This window comes from Chiloscyllium plagiosum, unplaced genomic scaffold (assembly GCF_037043375.1).
Source record: "Chiloscyllium plagiosum isolate Xiang-an unplaced genomic scaffold, Cpla_swu_hap1 HiC_scaffold_7, whole genome shotgun sequence".
Taxonomy (NCBI): domain Eukaryota; kingdom Metazoa; phylum Chordata; class Chondrichthyes; order Orectolobiformes; family Hemiscylliidae; genus Chiloscyllium; species Chiloscyllium plagiosum.
Genome location: NW_028270145.1, coordinates 21,955,012 through 21,979,729, shown reverse-complemented (window position 1 = coordinate 21,979,729; position 24,718 = coordinate 21,955,012). Strand labels below are relative to the sequence as shown.

At 39.9% G+C, this 24,718-nt stretch overlaps 1 protein-coding gene across 4 annotated transcripts in view; it reads left to right on the top strand.

Moving 5' to 3' along the window:
- nbeal1 (neurobeachin-like 1) overlaps positions 1 to 24,718 on the top strand; it is a 234,448-nt gene that overhangs the window by 186,983 nt on the left and 22,747 nt on the right. For all 4 annotated transcript variants that reach the window (XM_087988827.1, XM_087988828.1, XM_087988826.1 and 1 more), the window contains 14 exons: positions 417 to 722; positions 1,454 to 1,603; positions 3,813 to 3,970; positions 7,073 to 7,197; positions 8,209 to 8,329; positions 9,889 to 10,037; positions 11,540 to 11,673; positions 13,730 to 13,831; positions 16,743 to 16,838; positions 17,994 to 18,118; positions 19,020 to 19,160; positions 22,615 to 22,745; positions 23,537 to 23,646; positions 24,522 to 24,639. In XM_087988827.1, coding sequence (XP_087844953.1) covers positions 417 to 722; positions 1,454 to 1,603; positions 3,813 to 3,970; positions 7,073 to 7,197; positions 8,209 to 8,329; positions 9,889 to 10,037; positions 11,540 to 11,673; positions 13,730 to 13,831; positions 16,743 to 16,838; positions 17,994 to 18,118; positions 19,020 to 19,160; positions 22,615 to 22,745; positions 23,537 to 23,646; positions 24,522 to 24,639 — 1,966 coding nt within the window. The remainder of the gene's footprint in view (positions 1 to 416; positions 723 to 1,453; positions 1,604 to 3,812; positions 3,971 to 7,072; positions 7,198 to 8,208; positions 8,330 to 9,888; positions 10,038 to 11,539; positions 11,674 to 13,729; positions 13,832 to 16,742; positions 16,839 to 17,993; positions 18,119 to 19,019; positions 19,161 to 22,614; positions 22,746 to 23,536; positions 23,647 to 24,521; positions 24,640 to 24,718) is intronic.

Here is a 24,718-nt window from a genome sequence, read left to right as displayed (position 1 = left end):
TGAGATGTGAGTGTCACTGATAATGCTAGCATTTGTGCACATCCCTAATTGCCCTTGTACGTAGGTCATTTCCGAGTCAGGCAAAGGACAGACCGGGTAAGGATGGCAGATTTCCGTCCCTAAAGGACATTCGTAAAGTAGATGGGTTTTTACGAAAATTGGTGAAAGTTGTCATAGGTATATTCCTGGGATAATTTTAAATTCCAGCTGTATTCATTGAACTTGAGGTCCATCAGCCGCTATGGTGAAATTTGAACCCATGTTTCTGAATCATTAACCTGGGCCTCTGGATTGCCAGTCCTATCACATTACCATTATGCCACAATCTTCTGTAAAGTGGGCCAAAACAGAAGTGCAGGTGAGATGTTATCTGTCGTGTTTATGTGAATAAAGCCACTGTTTTTTTTAAATATTAGGTGTGTGCCATGGCAGCAGCAAAGCTCAACACCATCCTGCAGACTAAAGAGATAGTCAACCGAGATGAAGCTTGTTTCCTCTTGGGCAAGTTGGAGGAAACCCTGACCAAGTCCATAAGAGAGAGAACTGAAACCTACTCTTTTTTAATCCCAATCATACGAACTTTGGTATCCAAAATTTATGAGCTGCTGTACATGCACCTACATTTGCCAGCTCTGCCTCAAAGCAATGGCAGCCCTTCTTTCTTTGAGGACTTTCAGGAATACTGCGGATCCAGTGAATGGCGTGTTTACATTGACAAATATGTACGTAGTACCATTACCAGCCTTGCATTCTCTGCACAAGTCTCTTGTTTTATTTTCTAGTTTAAATTGGTCATTTGGAACAAAATTGAGTGACCACATATGAAAATAGTGAACAGCTGCATAAGGCCCTCATAAGGTAATATCTGGATTACTGTTCAATAGTTTTGGTGTCCTTACTTAAGAAAAGATAAACTAACATGAGAAACTGTCGAGAGAAGATTCATTCAACTGATTATGGGCTGAAGCGTTGCCTTATGAGGGAAAGTTGGACACATTGGGCTTATGGTCAGTAGAGTGTAAAAGAATGTGAGGTAATCTTATTGAAGCATCCTGTGGAGACTTAACAGGATGGAGGCTGATAAGATAGTTGCTCTTATGGAGGAATCTACAAAAAGGGGGTGCAGTTTAAAGATTAGGGATCTCCCTTTGAAGAGGGGATTTTTTTTCCCTCAGAAGCTTGTTCTTCTGTGGAATTTCCTTCCCCAGAGAGCAATGAAGACTGCAGCATTGCATACATTCAAGGCTAAGCTGGATAGTTTTTATTTTGCTGGACAAAAAGTGTCTCGGGTTATGGGGAGCGGCTGTAAAGGGGAGTTAAGGCCACAATAATCAGTCGCAGTCTTACTGAATGGCAGAGCATGTTCAAGGGGCCAATGGCCTGTCCTAGCTACTAATTCTTGTGTTCTCTTGTGTCTTATTGTGAACCATTGTGACCCTGTCCTCATTTCCAGATCATCCCTTCGATGAAGCGTTATGAAGTGGAAACATTCAGCAAAGGCCACGAGCGTATGGCAATCTTCTGGAAGGAATGTTATGAAACTATGATGATGAATTTGCACAAGAGAGATCGCGAGAAAGGAGAAAGCAAACTCAAATTCCAGGTGGATGGGCAGAATATGCAAATTATTGATGTTTTTTAAAAAAAAAGAATCCTTTTCTTATTTTATGTTTTTCCACCTGCATTTACCCTCATTGAAAGGAAAGACAGAGGGAGCTGCAGAAAACCTGGAAGCTCTCAATCCTGAGACGCACTTTTTTTTGTTGTTCATGAGATTTTTGAAGTGCTGAGAGATCTATCAGAATGATTTTGTCATCCTGTGTACAAAGGGCAGTGTGCGAGCTGCCCAGTTCCTCCTTCCTGGTCTAAGGACAATGAGGAGAAAGTGAGGACGCAGATGCTGGAGATCAGAGTTGAGAGTGTGGTGCTGGAAAAGCACAGCAAGTCAGGCAACATCCAAGGAGCAGGAGAATCGACAGTTCGGGCATAAGCCTTTTATCAGGAATAAGGCTTGTGGGCCGGGGGCCTGACAGATAATGGGAGGGGGGATGGGGATGGGGGAGGGAAGGTAGCTGGGAATGTGACAGGTAGATGAAGATGAAGGTGCAAGTGATAAGTCAGAGAGGATGGTGGAGTGGATAGGTGGGAAGGAAGATGGATAGGTAGGGCCGGTCAAGAGGGCGGTGCTGATTTGAAGGCTTGGGACTGGGATAGGATTGGGGGAGGGGAAATGCGGAAACTGATGAAATCCAGCAGTTGGTAGCAGGGCACCAAGACGGAAGATGAGGCGTTCTTCCTCCAGTCGGGTGGTTAGGATTTGGCAATGGATGAGGCCCAGGACTTTGATGGAATGGGAGGGGTAATTCTTAAGTGACAACCACCTCCTGCTTCCACCAGCCAATAATGCTGAATGAGTCCTTGCTATCCTATACTAACTCAACCCAGTAACAAATTGAATTTAAAGTTCTTCCTTCTGTGACCTCAACCTTTTTGACCTCAACCACTCTCTACTTTTGTAACTTCCTGTCAGTATCTGAAAGCTGTGTTTCTCAAATTCTGGTCTCTTGTGCTTTGCCAGTTTCCTTTCTCCACTATTAGTGGCCATGCCTTCAGCTGTCTGGGCCTGAGCTCTAGAATTCCCTCTGTCAACATCCCCTTCCTTGTGTTTTCGTTCAAGGCACTTTTTGAAGCAAATATGGAATTGTTTCTGACAAGACAGCTTGTGACATACCTTTAAAGGCACGATATAAATACATTTTATTGTTGTTGCGTAAATTTGGATAAGCATACTTATTGGTAAGCAATGGTGACATTTGAGTCACCATTGACTTAACCTGTCCTTGTATGTGCTTCTAAAAGGTGTTGGTCTGGAACGAGAGACTTGCCATACAACAAGTTTACAACCAGTAGAAAGGAGACTTTGTTCACTCTGTTTAGTCAGGATTGAAACTTGGATTCCTAGAAGGTAATGAGTTTACTAACCGACACACATTTGAGTACTTGGTTTAATAATAAAATGTGTACCTGGTCATTGCCTGCCATGATACCACTTACATCAAGTGTGCATCTTCTGAAAGTACCAGAACCTTAATCCGTTTCCACTGTTAGCAGTGGGTTTGGTAATCAGAGGAAGCCAGAAGGATGTAAGAATGTTTTTACGTGGTGAGTTGCTAAAATGTGCAATCTGCTTTATACGGCAATGGGTACATGTTCAATAGCAACTTCCAAAGGGGAATTGGACACTGAACATACCACAACGGAAAGAAATTTCAGACCTTAAAGTGAAACAGCAGGGAATTGTACTAATTGGGTATTTCTTTGAAAGTGCTAGCATAGGCACAATGGGGTGAATAGCCTCCTTCTGTGCTGTATGTGCCCAAAATGGTAACTGAGATGTCCACATATTTACCTATAAAATTGTGCACCAAAACAAACGTGAATCAAAATGAAAATTGCTAGGAAAACTCAGCAGGTCTGGCAGCATGTGTGGAGAGAAAGCAGAGATAATGTTTCAAGTCCAGTGACCCTTCATGAGACGAACAGTTTTGCTCGAAACGTTGATTCTCCTGCTCCTCGGATGCTGTCTGACCTGCTATGCATTTCCAGCACCACTCTGATCTAGACTCTGATCTCCAGCATCTGCAGTCTTCACTTTCATCTGGTTCTATTTCTGCCTCCATGTTACAGTATTAAATTATATGCCTCTGCTGTTTCACCCCCACTCTCTGGTTCACCCCACATGTAAGTTGTTACTTAGTGAACAGTTTCCTATTGGATAATGACCAATGTTTGTTTGGTTTATCTGGTGTCAGGAGTTTTTTGTTGAACCGTTCACCCGCAAGGCCAGGCAAGAGAACCTGCGATATAATAGCATGTTGAAGCAACTCAACAGCCAACACACTGCAACGCTGAGACAGTGGAAGGCAGCCCAGCACTATTTAACCTGTGAGCGTGGACCATGGGCTGATAAGTAGGTGGCTTACAATAATTTCTATGACATGACAGAGTTCTCTTCTGGGGGTTCAATATCCTAGAAGGATTTTAAAGGAGTCTGGTTGTAGATTTGCACTTTTTGCTTTATTTATTCCTGGAATGTGAATAATACATGTCAGGCTCACATTAATTTCTCATCCCTCAATGCAATCCATACATTGGAAAGTACATCAAATCAGTGAACACAGCATGGAGCTGCAATTTTAAAAGCCAAACTTGACGTAGGGAAGGGGGTGGCATTTGTTTTTATTTGTGAACCATTTGCGGTTTTAACTGCTAGCTGGTCATTTTATGTATCTGGTGTTAGTCTATTTCTTTTAATTAAACAGTTCAAGTAATTTACTTTGCCCCACTTGTAGGCAAGTACTTGATTTGAAACAAAGCCAATATCATTTGAAATATTACATCACCACATCTTTCTGGATTGTGTAGGAGCTAAGATATAAACTGTGGCTTAGTGTGTGATCTCTGTGGCAGCATTCGCAACTCTTGAGTTGAGTTTTATGTCCCATTCTAACAATTTGAGTTTGTAATCCATCTGACACCAAGGGAGTACTGCCATATCTGAGGTGTCATCTTTCAGATAAGGTGTTAATCTGAACCCTGATCTTCTGTGTCAAGTGAATGTTAAAAATGGTCCTATACAAATTGAGCAAGATAATTATTTTCAGTATCTTGGATAGTGTTTATTCCTAACCAACAAATAAGAACAAATTATTTGGTCATTATTTGTTTGCTGTTTGAGGGACTTGGCAGATGTCAATTAGCTACATTCCTTTCTAAATTGCAGCAGTGCTGATCACTCAGGAAAGGTCCTGTAATATATAAATGCAAGTGCTGCTTTCTGATAAACTATCATTCAGCTTCCTTGAATTCCATTCCTATTAAATTGCTGAATAGCAACCTTCCTGACCCTCATGGTAACTGCCTATCTGCACCTTGACCTTCCATTGGGGACGTGGTGCACAGTGGTAATGTCACCAGATCAAGCAACTGAGAACCTCAGGCTAATGATTCAGCAATATGGCTTCAAATCCCACCTTGGCAGACAAATTCAATAAAAGGTTACAATAAAAAGCTAGTTTAGTGATAACCACTGACAACTGTTGTAAAAATAAAAGCCGTCCTTACCTTACCGTACCAGCTCTGGCCCACATGTGATCCTAGGCTCACTGCAATGAACTAGCCTCGAGGCAATTAGGTATAAGCAATAAATCCTAGTCGAGCCAGCAGCGCCCTCATCTCATCAGCAAATAAAGAACAGTCCATGCTCTCACTGCTTAGAAGTTTAATTTCTGCATTGCACTATTGGGCTGACATCGAGTCCTTTTCCCTTTTGTTAACTCGTTCAGAGTTCCATTTTCTCCCCTTGACTCAAGAAATTCAAAATTTATAACCTCGTGTTTAAATTATATCATGATATCTCCCACCAGTCTTCCTCCAGCTCGACAATCCTCCCGCTGCCATTCTTTGTCTTTCATTCTTCTGTCACTTACCTCTTGTGTATTCCTCCCATAAAAACAGCAAACCAGCTAAGAATTTTAGCCATGACCTCTGCTAATGTTACTACTGGAAAAGTCCGATCTTGGAATGAAATCTGGCTTGATGGATCACATTTCTTTCAATGTAACATATACACACAAGGCTACAGATTTGATTTTAACACTAAAACAGAAGTTTTACTCCACAAAAGAAATACAAATAACATTTTATAGAACCAAGCTATCTACATATAGACCAGTTTTAAAGACTTCAAAACACATAGCAAAACAGAAAAGCAATACACCACTATTTTAAATTCAAACTCTTAACAAATATCAATGTATGTAAATCTCTCACCTTTCATCATGGGTCTAAATTTCAGTTAAAGTTTTAGCTTTAGTAGTAATTTGCCTGTTTGTTACAAAGGGTGCAAAGTGAAACTCCTTGGTAAATATTCCCCTAATGGAAAGAAAAAGGAGTTGGGATCACTGAGCACTTTGATACAGAAAATTAATAAGACATTTTAAATTTTAAAAACACTTCAGTTTGTGGCAAGAAAGCATGCAAAAGCCTGAAGTTGGATACAGGTGTCCCTCCCCGTATCCACATGTGATGCGTTCCAAAACCTACTGCAGGTGCCCAAAACTGTGGATAGTAGAAAACCCTATTGTTTAGATGGGAAATTTATCTCCCCGGCAGCCCCCGGAATTGTTTCTGGAATGTTCTGTGTAATATTTTCGGGCCACGGTAAACCATGGAAACCGAATCCATGGATACATGGGTTCTACTACATTTATTTCTTTTATGAGGGATTCCAAAGTTTAAAGTTGTTACAGATACGCAGTATTTAAAAGAAAGGTTAAGGATTGCCTTCAGATGTGAAACTAAGGTTATCTTAATCCCAATGTTTATGAGACTGATTAGAGTCAAACAAATCTGAAGCAAACCTAAACAATGCTAGCAAATCTTCAGTTATTCAGTCATGGTTGTAGATAAGTATAATTAATTATTGAAATTGTGTATTTAGTGGTTATGCGGAAAATGTTTATTTGAAGACAGATGAACCATCCCAAATTATTATCCCATATTCGCTGAAAGGACCACCTATTATAATGAGGGTGCCCATTCAATTTCTAAGCAATGTTATTTTGAATTTATTCAGAAAAACTGATTCAGTAGCAATCGTGTGTCAGTTTTGTCGAGTCAATGTAGTAGGTTGGCAGCACGCGAATAGGACTTGAGGCCAATTGATCTTCTATCTGAATGTAGTTCTGCTTATCAGGGCTAGCATCTTATGGTTACATATTATTTTTAATAATACAGGTCATATAATAATTTTCTTTCAATGTGTGCATTCATGTTATTGTGAATTAAGTTAATCATGTTGTGTTTGCAATGTAGTTTTATCCCCGTTTAAAAAAAATACCCTGCTATAAATTTTACTGGAAAGTGCCATTTAATGTAATCCTACTGCGTTTTTCCTTATAATCTTAAACTTTGTTCTTTCTCAATTTTCTATTGTAAAGTCACCGTATAAATTCACATTGTTGTCCATATCTGAATTAATGGATCATTTACTCTTTTTTGCTCTTGGTAGAAAACCGGGACCAATGCACTGGAAGTTGTCCAGTGTGGAAAACTACTCCCGCATGAGGCTGAAGCTGGTCCAGGACTACAACTTTGACCCCCATTCTGATGCCAGTGCACTCCGTGACAACTTTGGTGAGCATCTGGACCATTTGGGGTTTGGTTTAATATTGATCTAAATGATGTGAGCCAGGCATACTACTGAATGTTTGGAAAGTAGCCTCACTTACTGGTTCGGATGTACTATTTGAGATAGGAAATAAATGCAGGAGTAGGCCATTCAGCCTTCTCGAGTACACTTGCCATTCTACTCAATCATGGCTGATTGTCTACCCACATTATTCCCATATCCTTTTGTGTCTTGACTGTTTAGAATTCTATTGATTTCTGCCCTGAACATGTTCAATGACTGCTCACAGTCTGCTGGGGTACACAATGCAAAAGGTTCATCAAGTGGTCTTCCTCTTACTCTGAGACTCTGTCCGCCGGTTCCGAGCCACCTCCCCAGCTAGGAGAAACATCCTTCTTGTGTTGACCCTGTTGAAACCTGGTTGGATTGATTAGATTAGATTAGATTAGATTCCCTACAGTATGGAAGCAGGCCCTTAGGCCCAACAAGTCCACACCAACCCTCCAAAGAGTAACCCACTCAGACCCATTCCCCATATTTACCCCTGACTATGGGCAATTTAGCATGACCAATTTACCTAACCTGCACATCTTTGGATCATGGGAGGAAACCTGAGCACCCGGAGGAAACCCACACAGACACAGGGAGAATGTGCAAACTCCACACAGGCAGTCACCCAAGGCAGGAATCGAACCTGGGTCCCTGGCGCTCTGAGGCAGCAGTGCTAGCTGATTTTGGATAAGATTCTAGTCCTCTAAAGAGCTTACATTCCCAGCAGACCCACATGTCTCTGTGCATGTTTTGTTTTGCATTGTAATGAAGCATGTGCACTCTTGGATCAAGTTAGACTAGCTTTGTTTTAATTGCCCCTGAATATTCAAAATATTAGTGATAAACTTGGCTAGAGTTTGAAATGGCCACATGGGGAGGTAGTTCTTGTTGGCTCCTTCTGGGTAACCAATATCTTGCTGGCTTTCTGTGAATAAGTAAGGCTAAACCTTTCTGTGTCTGTACAGGAGTCCAGCAGTCAGCACCGTCCAATGATTCCTTGCTGCTGGAAGCAGTAAAGCAAGCTAAGGTCAATGACCTGGAGGATGATCGATTAGCGGATGAAGATCTGACTGTGCTCAGTAACATGTAAGTTTGCTTTGTCTGAGAATTCCAGCCTAGGAAGCTCTTGTGAATTCCCCTAGTCCCAAAAATTGTTGTAAAAGCCTGTGTGTGATTGAAGCCGTAAATTTCTGAGGGTTGTGATGTAATAGGGATGAACAGAACCATTTGAGTAGGCTATGCACTCGTTACAGAACATGTTCAAAAAGATAACTAAAACTTTCAAGAATTATTAAGTAATTCTGCTGTTAGAACTTTCATCTGTTTTTAATGACTCTTTTGTAACTCTCTCAGCTATGATTTGTAATTAATGAAAATTACATTTAATAATAATCAACTTTCATGCTATGGTGTTTACTGTACATACATATTTTCTAGTCCTCCGCTGTGGTTTCTTTCTTAAACTTGTAACATATTCCTCCTTAACCCTAACTTACAGGGAGATTTAACTTTAGTTACAGTGAACTTCTCGATTGATTGTGGACTGTAGAACGTGATATAAATTTGCGTTTTCTCAAAATTGCAAGAATTTATTTTTAAAACTGCCTTGATTCCTCACGCCTCACTATGCCTGTGCAGATGTTTTGTGTTGTATTCAATCATCCCAAATCACTGTACAAAGTGAAATACCACCACCTGCTGACAGTAAAGTTTTACATTGTTTGACAACACACTTGAGAATATGTTAAAAGATATTTTCTCAATATTGTTGGATTTGAATCTTAATATAGTATTGGGGCTGGGACAATACTATATAAGATTCTTTGAGTCTGTACCAGGCACTTAATATTCCAGATAGAAATTATATTATTTCCTACATTACATTTTCAAAATCACATTTTCTGCCTTTTCACTCTGGAGTTTCCTTTTCTGATATTTCTCATCAGCTGCATAACACACTATGTGAATGAGGGGCTTATTTCCCTATAGCCATCAGTGTTATCTCAGCCAAGAGAAATATGCCAGCTTTTCTAGTTGAACAAATGGACTGGAATAATCATTAATCATACACTCAGGAAGTAATTTACCCAATTGTATCTGTGTTGACTTGTTTCCTTCGATCCACTCAGATGAATCCCTTAATTTTCAAATATTTATCAGTTTCCTTTTTTGAAAGCGAATCAGCTTCCACCATCCTTTCAGATAATGAATTCCAGACTATTAAAACTTGCTGTGTAAAAAGAATTCTCCTGATTCTTGTGTTTGTCATGATTTTGACAATTATTCTCTGTTTACTGATCCTCCGATCATTGGGAACAGTTTCTCCTCATTTAATCTAATAAATGCCCTCACAATTTCAAGCCCCTCTAACCTTTGCCTTCTCAGCCCAAAGAAGTGTTGCTCCACTTGAAAAAGTCCTTCGTACCAATGTCGTCCTGGCAAATCTAACTCATGAATCCCAACAAAAGTAAAACCTGCCTGAAACAGGGATTACTTCCGCCCAGTGTAACCTGAGCTTTGTGTTATAGTAAAACCAATTTCACTTGTACTAATGACTTGGTCACTGTGAGACTCAAATGTATACAGTTTCATAATTTGACTTTGATTTCCAATTCAATCCTGCCTTTTTCTGTTTTCTCCCTCAGCAACGAGAAAGAGGAGCAGAATCAGAAAGAAAAGCTGGTGATTGCTGAAGACTGTGACCTGATCACCATCATGGATGTTGTTTCTGGGCGACTGGAGGTCACTACCCAACACATTAACTTTTTTGATGGGAGTCTGGACAAAGAAGAAGGTAAGAAATGAACTTGGGAAAGCTCTGTCTTGGGAAATATCCTACTTGTTGAGGTCTTATTGTTAACCAGAAGTTTTATTCATCGAAGGTTGTAAACAGAGTCATAGAGCTGTACAAGTTGACTTTTGCAATTTACAATGGAATCAAATTCCACCTCCTTTTCAGACAGTACATTCCAGATCACAACAGCTCTCTGAGTTAAAGGTAAAAAAAAATCTGTTAATCTCCCCTATGGTTGTTTTGTTGAATAGCCCATTTCCATAGCTGTTAGAAATAGTTCATCCCTGCTTCTTTAATTTCAAACTTTATTGTGAAATGCTACCTGTGCCTTAATATACTTCAATTTGAAGACAGTGAGAAAAACTATTTAAAAGCAGCAAAAACAAAAGCTGTCTTCCTGACGCATGTGTGTGGAGAATTAAAGTTGATTTCTATTGGCAGAAGCTGTCCCAGAGGTACAATGTGTAGCTGGAAAGGTGTTAGAATAACCTCAGACTAAGAGTCAGGTGTGGTTGGTTGGATATTTGTTAAACAAAAACAAACTTGGGAAGAACAGCACAGAGGATGCCTTGTATTAAAAGTAGGAAAGGGATGTATTGAGCAACTGAAACATACTAGAGTCACCAACCTTCCAGGAATTGATCTCAGTTGTAAGTATAACTCTAGAAAGAAATTGTAGCGGCCTTAAAATTGTATTTTTCGGAAGAAAAAATAAAGATTGTTTGAGTAAACCATTCCACAAATAAGACATAAATAACCGAGGAGGCAGCCCATCACTACTTAATAAAATTAATAATAACATTTATGAACAGTATGCAAATGATTACAAATTCTGTGAAAGCAATTTCACAACCTATGGTCTGTGATCTTTAATAAACATTACAGAGAGCTATAGACTTTTCACTTATTCTATAAATTAAGAGGATCTACATTTTACAATCTGGCGTAATTAATTGCATGATAAAGTTACCTAATTGTGCATAACCATGTTATGAACTATGATTGTTTGTTACACTTGAACGGTCATGACAATTCAGCATCTGCTGCCACAATGATTTCTCGATAAATCAATTATTAGTTATAAAAAAAAGCTGTCAAAGGGAAATAAACTGATGGTCAAACATCACCCAGTTTGTTATTGAAGAGTGTAATTGCTTTCCACTTAGTGAGAAGGACATTGCATCACATTGCACATGGATGGCCTGGAGGTTCAGGGGAGGATTGTTGGGACAGGGTGATGCAGCTCATGCGGTGTCATGAGACTGCGAGGAATAAAATTGGCAACCTCGTTCAAGGACTGACGTCAAATGAAAAACTCCTTACTTTATTTACCATTTGCAAAAGGCAAGTGTGTCTTTTTGGAGTATGCAATTGTATTAAAGGTAATAAAAAGGATTTTTAAGACTCCTCAGGATGTGTGACTTGTATATGTGTCAATCATTAATGCACCTCTATTTTACTGAAGAATTGAGATTGAAGTGTGTGGTTATTTTGCTCTGCAGGAGTAGGCTACGATTTTAGGTGGCCTCTCTCTCAGCTACGTGAGATTCATCTGCGCCGCTACAACTTGAGAAGGTCGGCACTGGAGATCTTTCTGATTGACCAAACCAACTACTTTCTCAACTTCAAAAAAGAGGTGAGACCAAAATAAAACCTTCAGAAGAATAGCAATCATTGCCTCAAGTGAGTGGCTATCCTGCCACAAAATGTTTTAGGCATCCCTTTGCTCTTGTCACTCGTAAAGACTAGGTTATAATCCAACAGAGTTATTTGGAAGCACTAGCTTTCAGAGCGCTGCTCCTTCACCAGTTCAACACGGGCTCCCCCCACGTCATGCTTTTATCACTCTTGTCTGAGGTGATGTTATTTTTCTACTAATGACACTTTTAAAAGAGCAGGTTAGAATCAGGAGTTGCATCTTAGCTTCTCAGTTCTATTCCACTAGTAGATTATGTTTAACCTGTGACTTAACTTTGTACACTCACCTTTGATTCATGTTTGTTAATACCTTCATAGATAGCTGTGGAGCAGGACCATAAGACCCAGAATTTGTAGCAAAAGATTACAGTGTCATGCAACTGAAATGAAATATTGAACAAATCTAGATTGCTGTTAAGTCTTTCATCTTTTAGAATGCGCTGCAGGTTTTGGTTCATTAATATGTAAATCCCAGAACTTCTTTTAAGTCACAGTCTCAAGATAACTGAAGGTTTTATAAGAAAAAGGTGACTTGCATTCGGATACAGACATACTCTAATCTCTGATTTTCTGAGCTGAGATGTCACCTTTTTAACAAAACCTTCAGTTATCCCAAGAATGTGACTTTAAAAAAGTTCTCAGATTTACATATTAGTGAACCAAAACCTGTAACCCATTTGAAAAGATGAAAGACTTAACAGCAATCTTGGTTTGTTTAATATATCATTTCAATTCCATGACACTGTGTAATCTTTTGCTATAAATTCTTATGATCCTGCTCGACAGCTACTTGATGAAGGAGCAGCGCTCCGAAAGCTAGTACTTCCAAATAAACCTGTTGGACTATAACCTGATGTTGTTTGATTTTTAACTTTGTCCTCCCTAGTTCAACACTGGCTCCCCGATGTTGTGCTTATCTGTTGATATCTTTATGATATTATGCTTCCATCTACACCATTTACCCAAATTTGCTGATGACAAAAGTATGTGGCCCTCAGCCCCATTATTCTTTTTAATAAATACAATGAATAGGTGAGACCCCAATAAGGATCCTTGCTGGACATGACTAACTATGTCTTGTCAATTAACGTACCTGCTCATTGTCCCTACTCTGTCTCCTGCCACTTGGTCAATTTCCTAACCAGGTGAGTACTTGCCTTCACTTCCCTGGTTTTGGTTATAATTTACATTATGTTATGAGAGATTTTATCACTTATCTTCTGGATTTTCATACTTTAGTTATCATTTCAAAATTTCCCTGTCATGTTCATCAGGTATGACTTTTTTTTTTCCCTTTGTTCCTTATAGCTCATCACTAATTTCACCTGAAGTGATTTGTGACGCTATTTCAACCACATTGTCATGTAGGCCAGACTAGTTAAGGATGGTAGATTGTCTTCACTTTAGGGAACAAGAAAGGTTTTCATAACAATTGATAATAGATTAATGATCACTATTATTGACATGAACTTTCAGTTCCATATTTTATTAATGACACTTACATTACAGCTATGTCACCATCTCCCCATGTTCCCTTTACAAATCCATACTTGAGATCTTTGAAATGTTCAGTCTTTCTCACCTTAATTAGAGACTCGAGCAATGTCCCGACTGCATATGTTAGGCTAAATCATTATGTTTGAATGTTATAACTTCAATAGCCGTTAGCGATTTGGGTAGTTCTGTTCAATGTGACATGCTATCAGCCTCAGGGAAACTGGAGAAGAAAGGGTACTTCTTTATGAAACCGAGAAATAATTACTGACTAATCCAAATCAGAAAGTGGAATTGGTAGATTTCTCTTCACCGCCAATTGCTCTGTAGAGCATGGTTCAAACTAGTTTTGTGAGTGTGTTGCTGGAAAAGCACAGCGGATCAGGCAGCATCCGAGGAGCAGGAAAATCGACGTTTCAGGCTGGAGCCCTTCATCAGGAATGGGTTGTGTTTCCCACTGTCAATTGCCATTCTTGTCTTTCTTTCCACTTCACTTTTAGGTGAGGAACAAAGTCTACAGCCGTATATTGTCTCTGCGACCACCCAATCTATATGGCACGCGATCACCCCAGGAACTGCTGAAAGCTTCAGGACTTACACAGGTATTATTATCAGGGGGATTCAACACCAGTCAGAAATCCCCTTTAGCAGCAGCAGTGTTGTCACAACACGAAGGAAAATGCATAAGGCTCCATGATTTTCTCATTGCAACAAGAGGCTACACAATAGGGAAAGATGTTGCAGTTCAGTCCTTGAATTCAAATAAAATAAGTGGTAAAACAATGAAGTCTGACTCTGAAAACTTGGAGCAGATGATGCAAGTAGGAGAATGGAAAAAGGAAGTGGCCTTTTAATCATTCTGCCTTGCTCCTCCATTTGGACAGATAAGACTGAGCTGTATCTTGGTTTGATTTACCCTGTCTGGGCATATTCTTTGAGCACTTTGTGTCTTATGATAGAAATATCTCCACATTGTTCATGAGAGTCATTTTGGATGTAAAAGTCAATTCTTTTGGTCTTGTGTGTCATTCCTCCTCACGGACAAATACGTTTCTAACCTTGCCTGAATTAAGAGACCAATTTATTAAAGTTTGTTAGGAATACAGGAACAGGAGGAGTCATTCAGCCTTTCAATCTGCAATTGTGAGATTTTAACAGCAATGTCTGCTGACTCTATTTACCAGACATCATTCCATATTCTTGGAAAAAGAAAGCTAACAAAAATCTTACAAATTTCAGTTTTGAAATTTTCATTTAATCCTAAATTCTTTTGGAGGAAAGTGTTCTGTATGACACAGCAATAAGGAACAGGAGTGGGTCAGTTGACCTCTCAAATCTGATCTGATTGTAATGTCAGATTTACATTCTTGATTGATTTTGGTTTGGATCTCCAGTTAAAGGAGACAGTGGGAGCATTAGGCAAATGCATCATTAAGTTATTTAAGATGGATGTGTACTAAAGGTCACCACAACTTTTGGCATGTTTTAGGAAATCATGAAGATACTGACTTAGTCATAGAGACATAGAAATGCACATAACAGAAAAAGATCCTTCAGTCCAACTCGTCTGTGCTACCCAGATATCCCAACCTAATTTAGTCACATTTGCCAGCACTTAGCCCATGTCCCTCTAAGCCCTTCTTGTTCTTATACCCATCCAGCTCTCTTTTAAATGCTGTAATTGTACCAGCCTCCACCATTTCCTCTGGTAGCTCATTCCATACATGCACCATCCTCTGTGTGAAAAAGCTGTCCCTTTTATATCTTTCCCCTCTGACCCAAAACCTTTGCCGTCTAGTTCTGGACTCACCCAACCCAAGGAAAAGTCCTTGTCTATTTATCCTATCCATGCCCGTCATGATTTTATAAACCTCTATAAGGTAACCCCTTAGCCTCTGACGCTCCAGGGAAAACAGCTGCAGACTATTCAGCCTCTCCCTACAGCTCAAACCCTGGCAATATCCTTGTAAATCTTTTCTGAACCCTTTCAAGTTTCAGTGTCCTTCCAATAGGAAGGAGACCAGAATTGCACACAAAATTCCAATAGTGGCCTAACCAATGTCCTATTCAGCCGCAACATGACCTCCCAACCCCTATACTCAATGTTCTGACTAATAAAGGAAAGCATACCAAACGCCGCCTTCACTATCCTATCTACTGTGACTCTACTTTCAAGAAACAATGAGCCTGCACTCCAAGGTCTCTTTGTTCAGCAACACTCCCCAGAGCCTTACCATTAAGTGTATAAGTCCTGCTCTAATCTGCTTTTCCAAATTGCAGCATCTCGCATTTATCTAAATTAATCTCCATTTGCCAGTCCTCAGCCCGTTGTCCCATCTGATCAAGTTCCCGTTGTACTCCGAGGTAATCTGCTTTGCTGTCCACTATACTTCCAATTTTTTGAAAGTTCTTGCCCAATACCATCAAAATTGGCCTTCCTCTAATTTAGAACTTCAACTTTTAGATCCGGTCTGTCCTTTTCCATCATTATTTTAAAACAAATAGACTTATGGTCCCTGGTCCCAAAATGCTCCCTAGCACCACAGTTGCCTGCCTGCCCAGAATAGGTCAGGTTTTGCACCTTCTCTAGTAGGTACATTCACGTACTGAATCAGAAAATATTCTTGTGCACACTTAACAAATTCCTCTCCTCCCAAGTCCTTACCAATATGGCAGTCCCAGTCTATGTTTCGAAAGTTAAAATCCCCGACTATTATAATGCTATAATTCTTACTGATAACTGAGATCTCCTGACAAATTTGCGTCTCAATTTTCCACTGACTATTGGGGCATCTATAGTACAATCGTAATAAGGTGATCATCCCTTTCTTATTTCTCCGTTCCACCCAAATAACTTCCCTGGACGTATTCTCAGGAATATCCTCCGTAAATACAGGCGTAATGTTATCCCTAATCAAAAACACCAGTTCCCCCTCCTCTTTTGTCCCGTCTTTTGATCCTTCCTGTAGCAGGAACATTAAGCTGCCAGTCCTGTCCATCCCTGAGCCACGTCTCTGTAATTGCTATGATATGTTCTCATATTCCTAACCAGTTCATCTGCCTTACCTGTTAGGCCTCTTACATTGAAATAAATGTAGTTTAATTTATCAGTCTTACGTCGTTCTCTACTTTGTTCCCACCTACCCTATTTGTTTGACTTACTGCTTTTCCCAACTCTACCAGTGTCAGATTGATCTCTTTCCTCACCCCTCCTTGGGTCCCAACTAGTTTAAATCCCCCTGAGCAGCTCTAACAAATCTCCCTGTCAGTACATTAGTCACCGTCCAATTCATCATACTCTCCTCAAGAATGAGAGAGTCACAGTAACCTGTTGGCAGAGTGTAATGCTCATGGCTATTGGCACCGAGAGCGAGTCCTCCTTAATTTTCATCTTGTGTGTTTCTTCTGTGTCTGTATTTTTTAATTGATGTTTTATTATCCTGCACATTATTGTAAAGTAATGTGACCAGAAGGAGAAGGAAAACTCACTGGCATTTGTTGTTTTCCCATCAGAAATGGGTGAACCAAGAAATTTCAAACTTCGAGTACCTCATACAACTAAACTCTATTGCAGGAAGGACCTACAATGATCTTGCTCAGTATCCAGTGGTATGTGGAATAATTATTTTTTCAAATGCAACATGTATGTGTAACCAGCTGTTGACTGACTGCTGTATGTTTTATGAAGAGTAATGTGGGTTACCTGTGACTATTACCAACGTGTCTTTCTCAATGAACCTCGCAATGCTGCACAAACGGCCACTAGTTTGGTGCCTTCAAATTGACATTTAATCCCATATTGTCCCCTGTCATGGATCACACCTGACAAGTTGGAGGCTTGTCAATCTCTGCCCTTTTTACTAGGGTCATCTCATCAGTTGCCCTTAATTCATTTTCCCTCTCTTGCTCTCGCTGTCTCTAATTTCCATATATCGGTCCATGGTTATGTTTGGAAAGGTTTTACAGTGGTTTGCTGTTGTCCTCTGCAGGTTCGGCTTGACCAGGAATCTTTCTTGGTCTTACCGCCTCCTATAGAAGTATGATGGAATGACTTTCAGCTTGATAATCTATCTAATTAGCTGAGTTATAATTGCATCTTCCTTGAACATCAAGCTTTGGACTTGAACTCCAAACGTCTGGCTCAGAAGCAGGGACACTAGCTACTGCATCAAATGATTTCTCTCAGTTCCCTAGTCTACCAAAGTAAAGATGCATAGTGTTAGCATCTTTTTATCTCTGGGGGAAGTTTTGACTCTGGCTCGTATGCTGGCATTGCTGTGAAGGTTTTGCACCTAGTTTTCAAATCCAAATTGATTTAAATTCAGAACACCGAACCTAGTTTGTACAGTTCTGGATTGGTGCAATTCTTGTGCCATTGCATCTTGATGTTCCAAATGTTTCTATTAACCATCCCATTGGGCAGTGTGTTACCAATACAACACATTTCTTTTGTCAATAAATTGGTTATCTTTTGGAAATAGCTTTTACAAAAAGTGGAAGTACTGTTTTCAACATAATCATGTGTAGTTTCGCTAAATCTTAAAAAGCACCATGTAAATCAGATCAAAAGAAATTCTGTAACACATTTGGGCTTTCCAACTTCCTATATCTTGTGCATGTGTTTCTTATTGTATAACCTCTGACTATTAATGCCTCACTGTTCTGGAATTAGGTGTTACATTTTGAAATATATATTTTAAAAGAACAGCAAGATAGAGTCTGGTTGTATCTCAGACATTTGACAGCCACTTTTCTTGATTTCAGTTTCCTTGGATTCTTAGTGATTACACTTCAGAGGAGCTGGATTTGAACAACCCTGAAGTTTTCAGAGATCTCTCCAAACCCATTGGAGTTGCCAATGAAAAGAATGCCAAAGCTGTTCGGGAAAAGTGAGTGTTTCTGCTTTCAAACTAAATTAATTAATGTTTTTGTTCCCATACTTTTCTTTCTAATGGAACTTACCTGCTGCCAAGGAGGCATCTGCAGAACTGTATTTCAGTCCATTGCTATTACTGAACTCCCCTCAATTATTGGCGGGAGCTGCATAAATTGTTTGCTCACTTTAATCCATACTATATTCGGGTTGAAAGGAGGTCAAGGCCAGTCTTTTTAAAAAAGATGTACTGGCAATTGATTATACCTCAAAATGTACTGTCCTGTCTCTCCATTGTGCTTGGTTGTATTCAAAGATGATTCAAGGAGTGGCTCCCCTGATGTACAGACCAACACTTATCCCTTAACAGCATATTTAAAAGAAGATTAGCTAGTAATTATTACATCATTCCTATGGGAAGTTGCTGTGGGTAAATTGGCTGCTGAGTTTTCTACATTATAGCTGTGCATAGGCTTCAGAAAACATTTAATTGCTTATAATGTACTTTGAGGCATAAAAGGCTCTTTAAGTATTTGAGAGATTGGAAAAAAGACTAAACTGCAATGTAAAATAGATATCCACTAAAATTAACTTTTGATATATGATGCATTTGATTCACTGATCTTCATGTGTATTCACTAAGCATTTTTTGTGTCTAACTTTATTGGTACCAGTCTAGTTTAGTCTAGTCTGATGCTGATGTTTGCCAGATTACCATTTTTACACTCCTGCAATCACACGTATTATGACAAATCAATAAGAAGTGTTCAGAGACCAACTCCACCATATTGTCTGTCTTGGTGGACAGTATCATTCTTTGATCTCATTTTGTACGCGTGTACCATATCAGGCTGTTTTCTTTGAAGTTCCCACAAAACACTGATCTCTAACGTTCTCTCTTTCGGGTTGTCCTACAGGTTTGATAATTTTGAGGACCCGACAGGGACGATTGACAAATTCCACTATGGAACTCACTACTCCAATGCAGCTGGTGTCATGCACTACATGATAAGGGTTGAGCCCTTCACTACTTTGCACATCCAGCTACAAAGTGGCAGGTAAAGCTGTTCAAGATGCCTCTCGTATTTGATTACCAGCATTAGTACAATAACAGCGCAGTGGGTACACCTCCTACATAGTGCATTATTTAATATGTGGGGAAGAGGTTGTTCCAATTGTTTTACTTGAGGTGTTTGGAGAATCTTTCATGAAGATGGTTGTCATGACACTATCTCATATTGGCAACTGTATGCTTGGCGTTGTTTTGGATTTAATGCTTCTGTGGCTCCATTAGTTTTAATAAATGCTGAAGGGCTACCGCTGGGCACTGGTGACATTAGGACAACAGGGGAAGAAAACTGACAGCAATTCCCTGACAAGACAGTTTCTACTCGCTGGATTCAGCTGAAAGATATTGTAAATTCGCATTAAATTTTTCAACCTATCTTTGTTACTGGGAGAGTGGTTTAAATAGCTAATCAGCCAGCCTGACAAAGGGTTATACCTGAAATGTTAAACTAGATCTTCATGTAGTTGCTTTTCTGTTGGCTTCTGAATTTCCAATATTTTCAGTGCTCTTTAAATGTGGCTCTTTATGGATAATGGGAATGTCAGTGGTTCATTATTTGTCCTCTGACTGTGGTAACAGTTGTCAACTCTGGTTGGACGTAGAGGTTTACCACATGACCTCCAACTACCCAAGCTCCCCCTCACTTCCACCATTGGTGCCTTGTTCTGAGGGGATAATACCCCTTGGATTTCTACATGGATGATGGTTGACAATCCGTCAAGTAGCCTTCATAAATCTGTCTGCAATACCTGTTTAGTTATTATAAAGAAAACAATTTATTTTTAATTTACAATAGACAATAGGTACAGGAGTAGGCCATTCAGCCCTTCGAGCCTGCACCGCCATTCAATATAATCATGGCTGATCATTCCTAATCAGTATCCTGTTCCTGCCTTATCTCCATAACTCTTGATTCCACTATCTTTGAGAGCTCTATCCAACTCTTTCTTAAATGAATCCAGAGAGTGGGCCTCCACTGCCCTCCGGGGCAGAGCATTCCACACAGCCACCACTCTCTGGGTGAAGAGGTTTCTCCTGAGCTCTGTCCTCAATGGTCTACCCCGTATTTTTAAGCTGTGTCCTCTGGTTTGGCACTCACCCATCAGTGGAAATATGTTTCCTACTGCCAGAGTGTCCAATCCTTTCATAATCTTATACGTCTCAATCAGATCCCCTCTCAATCTTCGAAACTCAAGGGTATACAAGCCCAGTCGCCTCAGTCTTTCAGTGTAAGGTAGTCCCACCATTCCAGGAATTGACCTTGTGAATCTACGCTGCACTCCCTCAATATCCAGAATGTCTTTTCTCAAATTTGGAGACCAGAACTGCACACAGTACTCCAGATGTGGTCTCACCAGGGCCCTGTACAGCTGCAGAAGCACCTCTTTGCTTCTATACTCAATTCCTCTTGTTATGAAGGCCAGCATGCTATTAGCCTTCTTCACTACCTGCTGTACCTGCATGTTTGCCTTCATTGACTGGTGTACAAGAACACCCAGATCTCTCTGTACAGCCCCTTTACATAAATTAATTCCATTGAGGTTGTAGTCTGCCTTCCTGTTCTTTCCACCAAAGTGGATAACCATACATTTATCCACATTAAACTGCATCTGCCATGCATCTGCCCGCTCACTTAACTTGTCCAGGTCACCCTGTAATCTCCTAACATCCTCATCACATTTCACCCTGCCACCCAGCTTTGTATCATCAGCAAATTTGCTAATGTTATTGCTGATACCATCTTCTATATCATTAACATACATTGTAAAAAGCTGCGGTCCCAGCACGGATCCCTGCGGTACCCCACTGGTCACTGCCTGCCATTCCGAAATGGAGCCGTTTATCACTACCCTTTGTTTCCTATTAGCCAACCAATTTTCAATCCAATCTAGTACTTTGCCCCCAATACCATGCACCCTAATTTTACTCACTAACCTCCTGTGTGGGACTTTATCAAAAGCTTTCTGAAAGTCCAGGTACACTACATCTACTGGATTTCCCTCGTCCAACTTCAGAGTTACATCCTCAAAAAATTCAAGAAGATTAGTCAAGCATGATATCCCTTCATAAATCCATGCTGACTCTGTCCTATCCTGTTACTACTATCCAGATGAGCTGTAATTTCATCCTTTATAATAGACTCCAGCATCTTTCCCACCACTGAGGTCAGACTAACTGGTCTATAATTTCCTGCTTTCTCTCGCCCACCTTTCTTAAAAAGTGGTATAACATTAGCCACCCTCCAATCCTCAGGAACCGACCCCGAATCTATTGAACTCTGGAAAATAATCACCAACGCATCCACGATTTCCCGAGCCACCTCCTTCAGTACCCTGGGATGCAGACCATCAGACCCTGGAGACTTATCAACCTTCAGACCTAACAGTCTCTCCAACACCAAATCCTGGCAAATATAAATTCCCTTAAGTTCAGGTCCTTCAGCCACTGTTACCTCAGGGAGATTGCTTGTGTCTTCCCCAGTGAACACAGATCTGAAGTACCCATTTAATTCCTCTGCCATTTCTTTGTTCTTAGTAATATATTCCCCTGTTTCTGTTTTCAAGGGCCCAATTTTTGTCCTAACCATTTTTTTGCCTTGCACATACCTAAAAAAGCTTTTACTATCCTCCTTAATATTCTTGGCCAGTTTACCTTCGTACCTCAATTTTCCTCTGCGTATTTCCTTCTTAGTAATCCTCTGTTCTTTAAAAGCTTCCCAGTCCTCAGTTTTCCCACTTATCTTAGCTATGTTATACTTTTTCTCTTTTAATTTTATATATTTCTTTACTTCCCTCGTCAGCCACGGCCGCCCATGCCTCCTCCTGGGATCTTTCTTCCTTTAGGAATGAACTGATCCTGCAACTTCTGCATTATACACAGAAATATCTGCCATTGTTCCTCCACGGTCATCCCTGCTAAGGTATTGCACCATTGAACTTTGGCCAGCTCCTCCCTCATAGCTCCATAGTTCCCTTTATTCAACAGAAGTACTGTCACTTCCGACTGTATCCTCTCCCTCTCAAATTGCAGATTTGTCTCTAATTTTTCTCTCATCCTTCATAGTTGCATCCTCAGGAATAATTTTCAATTTTTGGGAGAAATGGTGATAATCTTGCAGAGTTGGCAATCCATTCTGCCAGATGGATAGCCAAATAGATTGACTTACATGGTTTTACATTGTAGGATTGGATGAAATCATTGCTGCAGGAGTATTTGAGAGAAACCAAAGGAAAGCATTTAAGGGGAAGGCGCAAAAACAAGAGGGAGAAACTGATAGAAAGATACACTGATAAGGTTAGAAGAGGAGGTATTGGAGGAGGGTGTGAATAATCAGCCTTTTGAATTAAATGCCCTGTTTCTGTGTTGCGCATCATATGTAATTTAATGAATTGTAAACTGTACAATGTCAACTTATGCCATTTTGTGTTCCTTTTCTCTTCAAGATTTGATTGTGCAGATCGTCAATTCCATTCCATTCCTGCCACGTGGCAGGCTCTCATGGAGAATCCCAATGATGTAAAAGAACTCATTCCTGAGTTCTTCTACTTTCCAGAATTTCTAGAAAATCAGAACCGTAAGTATTCCGGCTGGGCTGATACCAGAGGAGAGTCCTGCCTCAATCACTGCTTCTGATTGTTATTTAGAGATGTCGCGCAGCTGCATACAAACTTCTTATGTGATATTTGATTCCTTTAAAAGAGGGATAATTCCTGCTTAGCTCCTTAGCCCTGTAACATTTTTCCAGGAAACAAACAATCTTTGAATTTAGAGAATATTGCTAAATTTCTTGAGAATTGAGACTCTAATCTGTTGTTTCTCACTCTCTGCTTAAAGTTAACAATGCAGAGTATCTGGTGGACTCAGATATGCCCTCATTAGTATAAGCTTGTGTGAATCTGCCGCACTTTACTTCATGCAGTAACCCATCACTTTTCCCAGGTCTCTAATATTAGAAATTTATGCAATAATGGGCCTATTTGATGCATTGCTGGGGTGCACAAATCATATGAAATACTTTGTAAAGTAGCACACTTGTAAAGGTAAAATCATCGTTGTCCCAGAGGACCATGGGGCTGCTCTCTCATCAGAGAGAGAGAGAGACGATGGATGGTAGTTTAACCTGAGTGTGACCATGCCTCAGGCAAGGGGAGAGGTGGAGAAGGAGAATCCTTCATGGTAACCTTAGCTGGTGCAGGAATTGAATCTAAGCTGTTGGTATCACTCTGCATCACAAACCAGCCACCCAGCCAACTGAGCTAACCAATTCCCCGAGTGCATCTCCCAAAGGCACAATCTTATTTTGAAGTGTCTTGTGCACAGGCACTGATAGCTTGGACTAACTCATATATTTCTGAACTATTAAAGAGCTGGATCTGGGACGTTTACAAATTTCCAAGGAGCGGGTTAATGACGTGATACTTCCGAGATGGGCTACATCACCAGAGGACTTCATCTACAAGCACAGGAAAGCCCTGGTGAGGGCTGCACCACAGTCTATATGTTTTGCTGCATGCTAAATATATGCAATATTCAAATCTATAATTTTTAACTTCCCCATAACTCATTATCCAATTATGCTACTTTTTCAAAGGATATTTTTAGAATAGACAGCCATCTGAACTGGTCTGATTAATTTTATTCAGTTAGTTTTGAGACAACATCATATACTTTCCACTTAGTTGTGCAACAGTGGATACCCTTATTCACTGGTCTGCACCTGTTTTAAGTGCACTGAATGCAAGGGCAACGATGCATAAAATAAGAAAACACAAAATGTGCAGTACAGCAGACAGGACCTGTGGAAGGACTGATGGTCAGGATTTCTAGACGCTGAAAGATCATGTTTTCTCTCTTTTTATCTTTCTATTGATTCTTCAAGACCTGCTGTGTATTCCAAGCATTTTTAGCTGCAGTATATTTATATTTGAAACCCAAGCCATGATTTTATATCCACTTGCCTTATGTGCAATTAAATCTCTTTTAATCCCTTCTGAATGATGTGAGGTTACAATTTGTAATGTGCACCAATTGCAGTCTAAACGTAACTGCAGGTTAGAGTGGAGCTAGAAACGACTGGGCCAAAAGTTGTCCAGTAAAAGAAACATTCATGTTATGCATCTTGATTATTGTAATAGCACTTCCTATTATAGTAGACATCACATACAGCCAACAAATCATGTTCATGTGAATGCATCCATATAAGTGGTGAGAACTAAATTAGAAAATTCCATTGATTTTCCTCATGATGTCTCACTCTTTCAGTTCAAGATTTTAATAAAGGAATTTAACTGAGCTGCTGTTAAGAGTTTTTTTTAATGTTTCTCAGAGTTGTATTTTCCTCTTCCATCAGGAGTCTGACTTTGTATCTGCTCATCTTCACGAGTGGATTGATCTGATATTTGGATATAAACAAAGGGGACCAGATGCAATTGGAGCACTGAATGTTTTTTATTACTGCACGTATGAAGGTAACTAACAATGTCCAGTGAGTTGCTTATGTGTTGTGATTTCTTTTCGGTCAAATTCTTTCTTTTCATAAGAGTATGT